The 15,531-nt window shown below is 44.2% G+C and overlaps 1 protein-coding gene across 1 annotated transcript; it reads right to left on the bottom strand.

Moving 5' to 3' along the window:
- Nucleotides 1–883: 883 nt before the first annotated feature.
- LOC118844969 (solute carrier family 52, riboflavin transporter, member 3-like) lies at nt 884–5,405 on the bottom strand. Its single transcript, XM_036752988.1, has 3 exons — nt 4,345–5,405; nt 1,369–1,492; nt 884–1,093 (listed from the first exon to the last, which is right to left on the bottom strand). The coding sequence occupies exons 1-3, from the start codon at nt 5,403–5,405 to the stop codon at nt 884–886; spliced, it is 1,395 nt and encodes a 464-aa protein (XP_036608883.1).
- Between the last annotated feature and the right edge of the window lie 10,126 nt (nt 5,406–15,531).

A 15,531-nucleotide genomic window follows, 5' to 3' on the forward strand; every position in this document is an offset into this window, starting at 1 on the left:
ACTCGCTATTGCCTTTAGGATCAAATACAAATTTTTCAACCTGGCATTTAAAACTTTACATAAGCTTTATATTCCAAATTTATGTCAGATTTCTTCCTTTCATATGTAGAACTACTTCCTAGATGTTCCCCAAAGTCAGTATTCCCAAATCCATCTTGTACAAGCTGACTCCTTGCCTGGGAGCCCTCCCTGTCTCTTGGAAGTCCTAGATTCATTTACACTCGGTTCAGATGCCACTTCAATTTACAAATTGGATACCTCATTAGGAGTTAAGCTCATTGAGTTGTTTTTGTTTTACATTTCTTCTTTGTATCCCCAGTGCGTAGGACAGTGTCTTGTATATAGTAGGCATTTAGTAGACACATTTGTTGCAATGAATAAGATAAAAAAGTATTTTATTGATTTTGACAATGGATACATTGACTAATATGAAATTCAAAAGTGTAAGGTAATGAATAGAAGTCTAGAATCGGGAAGTCCTGGGTTTAAGTCTTGTCTATATCACATATGGGTTGAATGAGCCTGGGCCAGTCACTTAACTCATTAATAGCAGGGTAGCCCACAAGCAACTTAGACTGTGGACTAGCCTGCTTTCCCCCAGAGGTAAAGCATGCACCCAAATGCCAATAATAATGATTTCTAAAAACACTGAAAGTGGTCCTGAGTACCTAATGGAATTTGTGGCTGTGACTCTTGGAGATGGGAGTGGAGTCTTCCCTGATGGCTCAAATTGTGGAAGCTTTAACATCGCTGCGGGGTAGGGAAAGCAGAGTTGGGAATGTCTGTTTTGCTGTCAGAGGGAAACTTGGATGGGGATGTGATTGGCTCTCCATGGCTTTGGCTCTCCTGGCTCTTCAGCCCAGAAAGTTGTCCTGGGGCACGCTCAGCTGGGACACTGGCTGATTTCATTGGCTGACTTAAAAAGGTGCAACACGTTGACAAGAGGAAACATGAGTATCGCTCCAAATGCAGAGCCCAGCTGTATTGCTGCACCACACCACAGGAGGGCGCTCTGGCTCACCTTGCGCAGGTGCACCCCAGTCATCACCTTAACATAGCTCAGGATCCCACCGCAAAGCAGCCAAGAAGAAATCTGAAGGCACAAAGGGAGACATACCCCTTCCCTTCAGACAGGATTCTCCATGGCAGAAAGAACCCTATAGACCTGACCTCACAGTGTAATTGGAGCACCAGAAGCAAGCTGTTTTCCCTTTAGCATGAATGGGAGGCTACCTGAGATGGCTTCCCCACCCCAAAACCAAACAGATGGTCTGATACTTACTCAGTTCTAGAAGGAACTGAGGCAGAGAAAGGGAGAAGAGGAGAGGATGGAAGAAATGAGTTGAGAGAAGGGCAGAAGTTACTCACGATGATGGCTTCTCCCCAACGGGAGCCCTTCAGCAGAGGGCAGGGACTTAGGACAGCCATGGCCAAGTTGTAGGCTCCAAAACCACTGGCCACCATTGTGGTGACCCCTAGCCAAAAAAGAGACCTGGGGAGGGAAGCAAAACGTTGATATGAAGAACTGTCCCCAGCTCAGACTTTTGACTGTCAGAAGGTACCTTTCCTTCCCTCCCATATCCGCACCTCCAAAGTAAACTTCAAAGGGAAGACTTTATGCGATCCAAATCTTATCAATCACCTGTCAGCAGCCATGGAAGAATGTGATAGGCCTGGGGTCCTGGGGGGGCTATTACTGTCTCTGCTATTTAATCTCTTGGGGGAAGTCCCTTCTTTTTAGCCTCAGTTTTCTTATCTGTAAAATGACAGTGTTTGACTAGGGTATCTTCAAACATTGGCACAGTTGATAGAGAGCAGCCCTTGAACCCAGGTAAGACCAGGTTCAAGTCCTGCCTCTGACTGTCTGACCTTTGGCAAGTTCACTAACCTCCGAGTATTGTAGGCAATTTCCTAAGACTTGAAGAGAAGGTGCCAAACTGTATTCCTAGAGGGAGCATCCTCATCTGAGAATTCCCTACACAAAACAAGTTACAGGTCCAGCTCCTATCCATATACAACATTTTATGTTCTAAAATCTTTCCAAGCTCTAATTTTCTGTGACATTCATTTGAACCTGTTTTGTGCTAACATTGTAAATGTCCTTTTCCTGTATGTGAACATTGTCTCAGTAAAGAATCTATAATGTCCTAGAGGGTGGGGACAGTGCCTTCCATGTCTTTTGTTTTCCTAAGGCCCATGACCCCTAATATAGGGCTCTGCACACAAGGGAAACTCAATTCAGGTAGTAGCCACAAGCCCATTGGAGAACACAGGCCCATGTGACCAGCAAGAGCCTTTGGGATTCTGGTTTTCAAAGGAGTAGCTGCCATTCCTCCTATACTCATGGTAAGAGTGACACTGGATTGGGAACCTAGAATCCAAACAAATCCGCCAGCTAAATTCATCCACAGCCCTGTCACTTCTTCCAACCGTCCATCCTGCTCCCACTCACAGATAGGAGGATCAAAAAGATTGGCAGTCAAAGTGTTTTTAGAAGTGTCAGAACTTCTCTGGCTGGGAGGGACTAATTAAGTGGTGCCTGGGCAAGAATCCAGGGATGAGTAGGGCAAGAAACCACTGAGTCCTAGCCTGGGCCCAGGAACAGAAATTCTCAGAGTATGTTCTGGAAAGGACCTAAAAACATAGAATATTCAAGGTGGACAGGACCTTAAAATTCACTATGGTCTGGTGGAAAGATTCACTGACTTCGGAGTCAGAGGATTCCAGGTTCAAATCCTGCTTCTTGACAGGTAGTATGTCTTGATATAAGAAAACTTCCTTCCAAGCTCGACTTAGGCTTTATTCTCTCAAGAAACCTTTCATGTCCTTTTAGTCATTTCCTTTATTTGATTGTGAGCTTCTGGAGGGCAGGAAGTGCCTTTTGCCTGTTTTTGTATCTCTATCACTTAGCATAGAATCTGGTACTTAATAAATGTTTATTGACTGACAAGTGTTTTCTTACTCTTAAATTTATCTTTCATCTTTGTTGTTTGGCAGCTTCAGTTGTGTCTGACTCTTTATGACCCCACTTGGGGTTTTCTTGGCAAAGATGTGGAGTGGTTTGGCATTTCCTTCTCCGGCTCATCTTACAGATGAAGTAACTGAGGCAGGCAGTGTTAGGTGATTTGCGCAGGGTCACACAGCTAGTAAAATGTCTGAGTAAATGTCTGTAGATCTGAACTCAGGTCCTCCTAACTCTATCCACTGCACCACCTAACTGCTATCTTTTATCTTTACTTGTTTATTTGTGTTAAGAGCCCTCCTGGAATATAAACTGGGTAATTTACTTAATCTCCCTGTGCCTCAGTTTCCTTATCTGTAAAAATGGGGGGGGGTTGGACTAGATCAGGGGTTCTTAGGACTTTTTGAGAGAAGGAGCTCTTTGACAGTTTGATGAAGTTTGTGGACCCCTTCTCAGAACATTTTTAAGTGCATAAGATAAAATGCAAAGGATTACAAAGGAAACCAATTATATTGAGATGTTATCAAAATATTAAATAAAACAACTTCACAGATGCCAACTTAAGAATCCCCAGACCAGAGAGACCCTGAGGTCCCTTCCAGCTATTAGATCTATGATCCTATGATCTTCCTCAAGAAAGAGCGAGAGAAGATGAGAGGAAAATTTATATCTCAAAATCTCGTGGAAATGAATGTTGAAAACTAAAAATAAATAAATTATTCTAGAAAAAAAAAGAGTGAGAGAAATGCAAGGAGAAGAGAGGGAGAAGGGAGGGAAAGAAATAAGTATTTATATAGCCCTTACTATGTGCTAAGCACTTGGCAAATATATTACCTCATTTGATCCTCACAACAACCCATTTATAGAATTTAGCTGCTGGGTTTGTTTGGATTCTAGGTTCCCAATCCAGTGTCACTCTTACCATGAGTATAGGAGGAGTGGCAGCTACTCCTTTGAAAACCAGAATCCCAAAGGCTCTTGCTGGTCACATGGGCCTGTGTTCTCCAATGGGCTTGTGGCCACCACCTGAATTGAGTTTCCCTTGTGTGCTATTAGAATCCCCATTTTATAGAAGAGGAAACTGAGGCAAACTGAGTTAAATGACTTTCCCAGGGTCACACAGCTAGTGTCTGAGGCTGGATTTGAACTCAGGATTTCCTGACTCTGGGCCTTACCTAGTTGTCCAAGATGATGGTAGAACTGGGACTAGAACCCTAAGGTCCTTATTTTGTGGTTGACTTTTCTCCCCACTCCATCATTCTGCCTGTTGGTGGAGCAGTTCCTCAGCTGCCCTCTCCTTTCCCTATCCCTAACTCTTGCATATCTTTTTCTCCCCCACTTTCTCCAATGGGGAAAAACTTCAAGGGGCCAGAGTTACTCACATTTCAGGAAGGAACATAGACAGGAGGCAAACCAGGGGGTGGGTAAGAGCGCCAAGCACTGAAGACAGGTGATAAGCCTTAGGACCATAGGGCAGGCAGGAGTAGGTATGAACAGAAGGGAGGATTCCATTGGTGAGGGCATTCACAAAAGCCACCATGGCGTAGATGAAGGCTAATTGGGCCCGTGACCAGACAGGGGCCTTAGTCTCCTCAGGCGGGGCCAGTGTTGAGCAGCTGTCTCTGTTGCTGCTGCCAGCTGAGGCTTCTTGGAGATTGAAGGATCTCAGAGTCACTTGGTTGGCCATGTGGTCTTCAGTAAGGAGTTTCCATCGCTTGGAGAGACGTCTCAGGCCAAAAAAGGCAGCCAGACAGCTGGCCATCATGACAGACAACAGGAGAAAGTAGACAAAGGGAGAGAAATTGGCTGAGATGTGACAATTCTCTGGTTGAGGTTTTCCAGCAATGAGGCCAGGGCTCATGGTCATGTTCTGTACCCCAGGAATAAAGGATACATTAGTGATTTTAGGTGGCACAGTGGTTATAGAGCTATTGGTGACATGGGTGCAAGTTTTGGTCCCTGAGCCCTGGATCAAAGCCACCAGAGAAGGGAGGAGACCACTCAGTCCTTCTCCAACAAAAAGGGTGTTAAGGTACTGGGCTGGCATTCGGGCCATGAAAGGCAGGAAAGTGACAGAGGAAGTGCAGTCCACTATGGCCAGGACGAAGGTGAGGACTAGGAAAGCTGTGCTATGGGGAACACCAGCCACCACTGTAGTCTTCTCCCACAGGAAAGCGAAGAGGAGGCAGGCAGTCGTGCCCAGGGCCAGCACAACATAGATGACTGGGACCTCAGAGAGGCAGCCAGGCCGGAATCGGTGGAGCAGGGTGATGAGGAGCGGCCCCACATTGGCTAGCTGGATGATGACTGTGAGGTAGGAGGGTAGATTCCAACCCTCGGGTAGTTTTGGTACCAGCTGAGGCAACTCTACCCAGAGTCCATTGATGGCTATCCAGGAGCCAGAGCCAAAGATGCAGACTAAGAGATGGGTGAGCAGAGACATGAGTCACTTTCTCTGAGGTCTCCAGTGACTTTTAGGAGTGTCTACAGAGTCACCTATTGAAGAGAGAAGAAAATAATACAATTCGCTGCATTTACCTACAAAACTATTTTACCTTGTCTCCCCCATTTTAACAGCCAACATCAAGGAAGAATATTATAATAAATTGTGCCCTCCTCATTGGCATAAACCCATTCTACTCTCCTCCCTCTCTCCCCCACAAGGCTTAGTGAGAGCAGATGAAGGCAGGTGTGAACAGCATAGAGTCATGCGTTGGAGCGGGAAAGGAACATAGAACAAAGAGTGTTCAAGCTAGGAAGGACCTGGTCCAGTCTGTTCTTTGAACAGAAGAGAAGACTGAGGCTTAGAAAAGGGAAGAGTTTGGACCATTGGTCAAGATGCTTGACAATGAATTACAAAAATGAGCTCTACCCCTGAGGGACAAAGTGGGAGGAGCGTGGACCAGTAGATACAAGAAAGGACAAGGTGGGGCCAGAAGCAGGAGGGGGGCAGCTTAAAAACTGTTGAGAGACAAATGGTGGTATGGGTGTATTTGAGTGAGGAGGTTCAGGTGGGAGGGGAGAGGGGAGGTTTCCAACAGTTCATTTTGACCTAAAGTGGAGGTTTTGTTTAGGGAATTAGCCAGAAAGGACCTTGTTTCCTGAATGTCCAAGAAAAACCAAAAGAGATACAAATATAAATAAACAAAGGAAAGACAGTGAGAGAGAAAGAGTCAGAGGGCCTGAGAGTTAGACAGAGAGGGAGAGAAGGAGGGATCAGCAGAGAGGGAGAGATGGTAGAAGAAACAGAGACAGTAGATGGGAGAGAGAGAAGAGTGAATGAGTAAGAGACAGGGTAAGAAAGAGAGACAGGAGAAAGAGAGGAAGAAAGAGGCAGGGAGAGAGAAGAGTGAATAAATAAGAAATAAGGTAAGAAAGAGAGACAAAGAAGAAAGAGAAGAAAAGAGTCAGGGAGAGAAGAACTGAGAAACAGAGAGAATGAGAAAGATACAAGCTCAATGAAGGGAGAGAGCAAAAAGGAAAGAGAACAAAAGAAACCAAGAGTTTGGTGTTGGATGTGAGGGTGAAACGGGCAAAATATCTGGTGCCCAGTAGGGAGACTGATAATATGTAGTGTGATTTCCAGCCACAGGCAGAACTTCTCCCTCCACCATTCCCTGCCACAGCCTCCACCCACAGGCACCTTCCATAGCCCCTAGGCCTCCTTCCTGGGCCAGTCAGAACTGTAAGAGGGAACCTGGACTGAGGGGGGACTGGCTTTAGAGGGGCCAGGTGACCAAGCAGCTACTGCATCTGTAACAAGTAACACGTTCCCAGCCCTCCTTTGAGCCTTCAACTAGAGCAGGAGTTAAATTCATTTTTGATTTTTGGTCAGGAACTGCATCATGAATGTGGAAACTCCACCACTGCTGATAAACAACACATTGCGAGGAATTTCTTGGTCTCCTTTACAGCTTTGATTCTCTATTTCCCAGTGTTCCATCTCATTCACACACTCTTTGCCCTTTTCTAGGAACCTTTCACGTGCTGACATTCTATGCTGTAAGGTCCCTTTTGCAAAACTCAAAGATTCTGTGAGTTTAAGGTTCTTCTTATCATGTCCCACTCTACCTGTCCCTCCTTACCTCCCATTACTCCCCCTGAAGACCTTCCACTAGAGTCAGGTCCCACACATGCCAGGCTCATTCTGTACTTGGCTATGTCCTTATACTGCTCTCTGCAACCTGTTGTACCCCCCGTTTTTACCTACTCAAACTCTGCCTCTTCATTTAGAGAAATTTCTTGGTCCTGACTCCCTTCTAATAGTACTCCATACAATTAAAGGGTATAAAATCACACGGAAGGGACTTGAACAATCCTTTGCTCTAAGGCCTTTATTTTACAGTTAAGGAAACTGAGGACTAGAGAAGCAATCTAGCAAGTCACCGAGCCAGAATTTGAATCCAAGTCTTCTGATCTTCTCTCCCACCATACCAGTCACTCCTCGCTCTATCCAATACACTTATGAATTTGAAAAATCGATCTTCCTGTTTTGTTTTTACACATGTATAAATTGCTTCCCTTCTCAATGAGGGTGGGTGGGGAGGGAGGAAGGGAGTGACTGTGGAACTCAAAGTTTTAAAAAGGAATGTTAAAAATTGCTTTTACATGCAACTGAGAAATAAGATAGACAAGAAATGGGGTATGAAGAGCTATCCTGCCCTACAGGAAAATAGAAGGGAAGGAGATAAGAGAAGGGGGTGGGGTGATAGAAGGGAGTGAATTCTGGGGCAAGGGGTAATCAGAATGTATGCTGTCTTGGGAGGGAGGGGAAAGATGGGGAGAAAATTTGGAATTCAAAATCTTGTGGAAGTGAATGTTGAAAACTAGAAATAAACTGATTAATAAAAAAAATAAATTAGGATGGAATCCCCTGGAAAAGAAAGAAAAACTGATCTTGCCATCCTACAAAGGGCTGGGCCACTGAGGGTGAACAAATGACAGGCAGGCAGGTACCCAGATCCTACCCCATAGCCCATAGCACAGGAACACATTAGATGTTATGAATCAGGCAGACATCGACACTGAGCACGATCTGGGAGTAAGGCTCAGAGTAGCTTTAGTTGCCTGATCCCTTGTTATAAGTTAGAACTTTGTGTATATTCTGCCTGTTAGGAGCACTTCTGAAAGAAAGGAACTTTTCCTGAGATTACTCCTTAGTTCTTTCCCTGCTTCCACTGGCAGCATTCCTAGGGGAAGTGCTCGGAGTCAAGGTACCCAAGGATTCCTAGGCTTATAGGGTTTAGAGCTCAAAGAATCTGAAAGTTCTTTACGTACAACCTCTCACTTGACAAAGGAAGGAACTTTGACCCAATGAGATAGAAGATCTTTCCTAAGGTCTCCCAGGGGATTAGTAACAGAACTGGGTTTGAACCCAGGTCCTTTGATTCCAAGACCAGAGCTCCATCCTTCACTGGCTGTCCCTCATATACTCTTTTACATGAAATCAAAATCCACCTCTTCCCTCCCCTAGCTAATTTCTTTTCAGAAAGGAAATATGGGCTTTGTGTTGGTGTCTGACTTTATTTGCAACCCAGTTTGAAAGAGTCAAGCGATTTGATTAAGGCAGAATACTTGAAAGCAGAAAGGTCTGGCCAATATCTTTTCCATTCTCTGTTCTAGTCAGGCTGACTCTTCATTGTCCCCCCTCCCCACTAAGCTTGTCTCCATCTTCCCTGGAATACCTTACCTATCCCTCACCCAGGCCTGCTGAGTCTAAGTCTTACTTATCCTGCAGAGGTCCATTTACTCCAAAAAATCTGGTGTATCTGTTTACTTATACCTGAAGTAGCCCTGGGAATCAGGAGACCTGAGTTTAAGTTTTTCCTGCTTCCCTAACACAGGATAGAATGCCACAGTTGGAGGCAGGAAGATCAGAGTTCGAATCTGAACTCAGACACTTACTAGTCATGTGACCCTGGGCAAGTCACTTAACCCTGGTTGCCTCAGTTTTCCCATCTGTAAAATGAGCTAGAGGAGGAAATGGCAAACCACTCCAGTATCTTTGCCAAGAAAACCCCAAATGGGGTCATGAAGAGTTGGACAGAACTGAAACTACTGAACAATAACTTCCCTACCTCATTTCTGGTGTGACTATGGGTAAGTCCCTTCCCTTTTCTGGGCTTCAGTTACTCCGTCTGTCAAATTAGAGCATTGATATGTCTCCTTTACAGCTTTGATATTCTATTTCCCAGTGTTCCATCTCATTCACACGCTCTTCATCCTTTTCTAGGAACCTTTCATGTGCTGACATCCCATGTTCTAAGGTCCCTTTTGACTCAAAGATTCTGTGAGTTTAAGATTCTTCTTATCATGTCCCACTCTACCCATCCCTCCTTATCTCCCATTACTCCCCCTGAAGACCTTCCACTAGAGTCAGGTCCCGCACAAGCCAGGCTCATTCTGTACTTGGTTATGTCCTTATACTGCTCTCTGCAACCTGTTGTACCCCCTTTTATACCTACTCAAACTCCGCCTCTTCAAACCCTGGCCATCCTTCAAAGTTAGAGTCTGGTCCCACCTCCTGAGGAAATCTTCCTGAAATAATTATAGAGCCCTAGAATATCAAGGTTGGAAGGGCTTTTACAGACCATCTAGTCCAGTCTCCTTATTTGAAAAGAGACAAAACTAAGGCCCAGAAAGGAGAACTTGGGGTGATTTCCCAAGGTCACATAGTGAGTTAGCAGAACTAGGACCAGACCTCAGCTGCACCATCTTATGGTCTTGTGAGACCTTGCATATATATTTAACGTCGTTTGGCACAGTTTCTCCACTTGTAAAATGAAGGAGTTGCACTACCTGCCATCTAAGATTCCTTCCAGCTCAAAATCTATGATCTTTTGAGTCCAAAAGCAGGGATTCTCAAGTCTTATTTTGGTACTTACAATCTGTACCATGCAATCACTCAAACACCAAACACATACTGTCTTAAATAGTTTTTGTTTCCTTTGTATAAGCCTTGTGAAAAAATTACCCAAATCACTAATAATTAGAGAAGTGAAAATTAAAACAACTCTGAGGTACCACCTATCAGACTGGCAAAGCTGACAAAAAAGACAAATGACAAATGTTGGAAGGGATGTGGGAAAATAGGTACGCTAATAAAATGCCCAGCTATGAACTAATCCAGCCATTCTGGAGCCTAATTCGGAAATGTGCCCATGGGGCTACAAAACTGTGTCTGCCTTTCGATCCAGCAATAGTACTGTGGCTAGGTCTATAGCCCAAGGAGTTAAAAAAGAAAAGGACTAGTGTGTGCAAAAATTTTATAGCGGCTCTTTTTGTGATGGCAAAGAACTAGAAATGGAGGGGATTTCCTCAGGGAAACAGCTGAACAAGTTATGGTCTATTAATGTGATGGAATACTGTTGTTCTGTAAAAAATTATGATGGGGATGGATTCAGAAAAAACTTGGGAAGACATATAAAATGATGAAAGGAAAGTGAGCAGAATCAGGAGAACAATGTACACAGTAATAGCAATACTGGAAAGCTAATCAACTGTGAAAGACTTAATAACTGATCAAAATAATGATCCAGCACAACTCCAAAGGACTTAAGATGAAAAATTATATCCATTTGGACTCAGAGTCCATATCGAAGCACATTTTTTTCCCTTATGTCTAATGTGGAAATATGTCTTGCATGACTTCAAATGTATAATAGGAATTGTATTTTTTTGCCTTCTCAATGGTGGGAGAAGGGGTGGAGGGAAGGAAAGAATTTGGAACTGAAAATAAAATTTGCTAGTGTGGAAAGTTCCCTAGGGTCACCCTTGGCACCTCACTCTAAGCTCCACATCCCATCAGTTGTCATGTCCTGTTGATCCTACATAGCATTTCTTCTATACTCTCCCTTCTCTCCGATAAACACTACCATCATCATGGTGCAGGTCCTTAGCCCCTCACATCTGGACTATTGAAAGAGACTGCTGATTGGCTTCCCAGCCAAAAGTCTCTCCCCACTCCAGTCCTCTCAGCTGTCAAACTGATATTCCTACCACAGCCTTCACAAGCAAATATAAGCTGTTCTGTTTGGCTTTTAAAGTCTTTGCTAATCTGGCCCCTTCCTATCTTTCCAATCTTCTTCTGGTTTGTCTCCAGACACTCGGCAAACCTGCTGTTCTGGACTCATGGCTCCACCTGCCCACCCTGCATTTTCACTGGCTGTGTCCAGTGCCTGGAATTCTCTCCCTCCTCCTTCCCTGATTTTCAAGTTCGATTAAAATCCCACCTTCCATAAACTGCCTTTCCTGCCGAACCCACAATGCTAGGGTCACCTTGGGCTGTTATTTCCAATTTATCCTGTTCACATCTTCTTTAAATCTAGTTGTTTTCCCATTAGATGGCAACAGAGCTAGGGTTGTTTTTCGCCTTAGTATTAGCAGCAACTAAAGTCATGTCGAGCACATAAATACTTGTTGACTGGATGACTCCTATATGTCACTAACTCCATGTGACCTTTTCTTCCTGCACCTCAGTATTCCTAATCTGTAAAATGAGGGGACTGGACTACAAAAGCCCTTCCAGGTCTAACATAAAGGAAGTTTTTCCGAATGAAGCAGAGCCCCCTCAAACAGAAGCCAGAAATGTCATTAGGCATGGGTAGGGAAACAGGAAGCAGTCATTCGAGGCTTTGGGGGTGTGTGGGGGAAGGCTGTAGATTACAAGCTGCTCTGTGGGAGAGGGGAACCCATTAGAAGAAATTGGAGCCAGGACAGGCAGTGCCAGCCATTTGGGGCTCATGGAAAGAGAGGCTAGGCTCCACCCGATCCCCTGCTTATAAGGGCCAGGGCCAGGGCCAGGGCCAGGTCCAGGACGGTATCTTGGCCTTGAGGTCCGAAGATCAAAATACCCCTTTCTGGAGCCTGGGTAGCAGGACAGAGCCTGAGAAAAAAGTCGTTATCAAGTGCCCACTTTCACCATGTTATTAATATTTAATCTCTACGAATCACATTTCATCCTCATGCTGGGGGCTGGTTAGCAGGAGCTACATTACCTCCAGAGGCCTGAAGCGTCTCCTCCACTCCCAACCACCCCCTCCGCCAAAGGCGGAATAAGGTGAACTTGGGTGGGGGGAGGGGGAGAAAAAGAACCAATAAATCAGAGGAGAATTCGCAGAGAGGACCAGAGCGAAGCTCCATCCTTGGGAAGCTTGGGCACCCTAGGAAAACCTGATCATATAACACAAGCAAGGGGGAGGGGGATGGAGAACGGGAGAAAAAGAGAGAAGGGAGAGGGAAGAGAGAGGGAAAAGGGAGGAGGCAAAGGGAGGGCAAGAGGAAAGAGGGAAAAGTGAGAGAGAATAAAGAGGGAAAGAGGGAAGAAAGCAAGAGGAACAAGCAAAGGAGGAGGTAAGAAAAAGTAATAAACATTTATCTAGGGTCTACCATGTGCTAAACACCGTAACAAGCAATTTTTACGAATATTACATTACATTATAAATTACATTACAAAGATCTCATTTGGGCCTCACAACAACCCTTCAGAGGTACATGCTATTATTATTCTCATTTTTACAGTTGAGGAAACTGAGGAAGACAGAGTTTTAAGTGGCTTGCCCAGGGTCACACAGCTAGTAAGTTTCTGAGGCTATTTTAAACTCAAGTCTTCTTGACTCCAGGCCCAGTGTTCTCTCCAAAGAGCCATTAGGAAGGACCACAAGGAGAAATGAAGGGGAAAATGAGGAAAAGAGGGGGAAGAAAAGACAGGAGCAAAAGAGGAGGGATGGTAAGGGAGAACAGGGGAAAAAGAGGGGAAGGAAGGGGGAAAGGAGAATTGGAGGGGATAAAAAGAGGTGGCGGCAAGCAGGAGCAAAAGAGAGCAAAGATAAAAGATGGGAGAAGAGAGAGTAGGGAGCTGAGCCCAGGAAATGGGGCAAGGTGAAGGGTAGGAAGAGCGTTGGTCAAGAATAGAAGAAGGGAAGGCTGGTCATCTATCGGCCCACAAAGTCCGTAATTTTGGTGGTAGATAGTCTTAAATAACAGTAACTCTTCAGAAGGGAGCTTACCTAAACAGTTGGTTCTGGAAACTGTTCTTCTCCCCTGTGCTGTGTCCAGAGAAGCCTGGCCTATTGTCTCTAAGGTTTCTCCACAAGATTTTTGCAGCTGAAGTTCTTCCTGGCTTTAAGCCAGCAGTTGGGAGCGACTTGATTGGCTCAAGCCATCTCAGGTTTATGGCTTGCTTTGGGGAGGGGCTCTAGAATGCCACAGGTAAAAGCCAGTCTTCTCATTACTTTCTGGGACAGGTTCCCTTTCAACGCACTCTATCAATCAACATTTAGCTAACGTTTTGTTTGGACCGGGCTAGGTGCTAATTGTTAGGGATACAAACAGAGGCAAAAAATGCCAAAGAACTTACAATCTAATTGCTCCTTGGTTTTGAAAAGAACTATTTAATTGTTGCTCAAGAAAAGGTGAGGGGGCAGGGAACAAACCTCCAGCCATTTCAGATACATGGTCTGTGGTAACAAGTTAAAGGGAAGCTTTTCAAGATTTTTGGAGCAGTCCTGGGAGCCTCCAGGGAGGGACAGCATCCAAGTCAGACATTTTTTTCCAATAGTTTTCTTCTGAGCCTGTTTGTCAGCTTCTATTTAAGCTGGGGGATAGGGAGAGCTTTACAATGTAGCTAGGGGGCAGGACCCACAAATGCACAGTGCAGACAAACAAACCACAGGGTTTCTTCCCATCTCTTATATGAATGTGAGATTCTGTTTCTGTACCGAACCAATGATAATCCTTCACTCTGGGGTCAGCCTAGGTCCATACTGGCTTGCTTTTGCTTCCTCATTGACACTCCAATTCTCATTTCTTTGCCTATCATTGACTTCCCCTGGCCTGGAATGCTGTATCTATCTCTTCAAGACAGCTTATTCGTAGAACTTTCCAGGTCTCCCAGGGGCTGGGACTGTGGTCAGGTCTGAGTTGTAAATACTGTTTTAGGCACTGCTTTCTCCCTAATATTATGTAAATTCTAGGGGTCTGGGTGGGAACCTTTTCTACTCTTATCTGTTGAGTCTCCTAGACCTAGCTCGGAGGAGTTGTCTGATCTGGAGAGAAGATAAAAGATGTAAATTCAGTTCAATTAAATTCAAACTTTTATTGAGCACCTAAATCATCATATGAAAGCAGCACTACAGGAATCTTAGGAAGATTGTAAAGGAATCTTAGGAAGGACATATTATTGGAGGGGATGGGGAAGACTGAAATCAGGATGGAAGCTTTACAAAAGTGAAGATATTATAATACATTCATTATCTTAATTTAATCCTCACGATCATCCAGAGGGTAGGTAATGCAAGCATTATAATGATTTTATAGATGAAGAAACTGCGGGGCAGCTAGGTGGCGCAGTGAGTAGAGCGCTGGCCCTGGAGTCAGGAGGACCTGAGTTCAAATCCAGTCTCAGACACTTGATACACTTACTAGCTGTGTGACCTTGGGCAAGTCATTCAACCCCAATTGCCCTGCCTTCCCCCCTCCAAAAAAAAAAAGATGAAGAAACTGAGATTCAGAGAGGTTAAAATCTATATCCTTGTCTTTGAGGAGGAAAAACCTTATTATCTAATCACTCCATTCTGCAAGGGACTAAACAGAGAACCTGAGTAAACTGCTCCTTATTCTTCTAAGGACAGAATAACAAAATGTGACTCCACTACTTCCACCCAGTTGAGGTTGAATACACATAATCAAGATGCATCTCACAAAAGTGGAACTTAAGTCATAGTTAGGAAATTTCTACTTATCAGGAAAGGTTACATCCCATTGGTCCATTCAATGCTCCACCTTTTGAGAATAAAAAAAAAAGAATAAAAATTATTGCAAACATACACACACATATGTAGTTAATCAAAACAAATTTCCACATAGGCCATGTACCAAAAAAAATGTCTCATTCTATATTCTGAGTCCACCTCCCCAAGGTAGATAGTATGTTTCATCATTATGTTGATAAGAGTACAGCACAATAGTATTCCCTAACTTGTTCATCTATTCCCCAATTTATGGATATGGCTTCAGATTCCCACTCTTTGCCACCTCAAAAAGAGCTATAAATGTTTTTGTGCATCCTGAGAGTTTGTTTTGCTCAGGACTAATCCCTCCACAAATCTACTCTCCCTCTAATCCTTCCTTTTCCCCTTTTGCCCCTTTCTCTCCCTTTTCCTCTGCTGAGTGAAGTGTATTTCTGTACAGCTCTGTGCATGTGTATTCTTTTTTTTTGACCAGTACAGATGAGATTGAGGTTCAATTGTCAGCCTTCCACCCTCACCCCCTTCTCTCTTTTGTCATAAATGTCTCCTTGTGCACTTTAATTTTGAGATAATTTTCCCTAACTTTCCTTTTCCCTCCCCCTTCCCAATATATTCTTTTCCTCTCTCTTTTCATTCTTCTCTTAACATCATGAAGACAAAAGAGAACCACTCTCAGGTCTTGTCTATTTGAATACCGTCTATAAATCCTGATGATGATAGAGTTAAGACGAGATACATGTATTGTCTCCCTGCCAAGCCTGAACTAGGATCGATCCCACCTTCTATCACCTTTACTTCTATGCACATGCTGAACGAACATGG

The sequence above is a fragment of the Trichosurus vulpecula genome, chromosome 3 (assembly GCF_011100635.1).
Source record: "Trichosurus vulpecula isolate mTriVul1 chromosome 3, mTriVul1.pri, whole genome shotgun sequence".
NCBI lineage: Eukaryota > Metazoa > Chordata > Mammalia > Diprotodontia > Phalangeridae > Trichosurus > Trichosurus vulpecula.

Bases quoted from the DNA above. Each gene is read 5' to 3' on its own strand.
- LOC118844969 (XM_036752988.1), bottom strand. From the start codon at position 5,405: ATGTCTCTGCTCACCCATCTCTTAGTCTGCATCTTTGGCTCTGGCTCC. The intron at 1,493-4,344 runs GTGAGTAACTCT...TTCCCTCCCCAG, and splicing joins TCTATGTTCCTTCCTGAAAT to GTCTCTTTTTTGGCTAGGGG. The intron at 1,094-1,368 runs GTGAGTAACTTC...TTGTGCCTTCAG, and splicing joins GTTGGGGAGAAGCCATCATC to ATTTCTTCTTGGCTGCTTTG.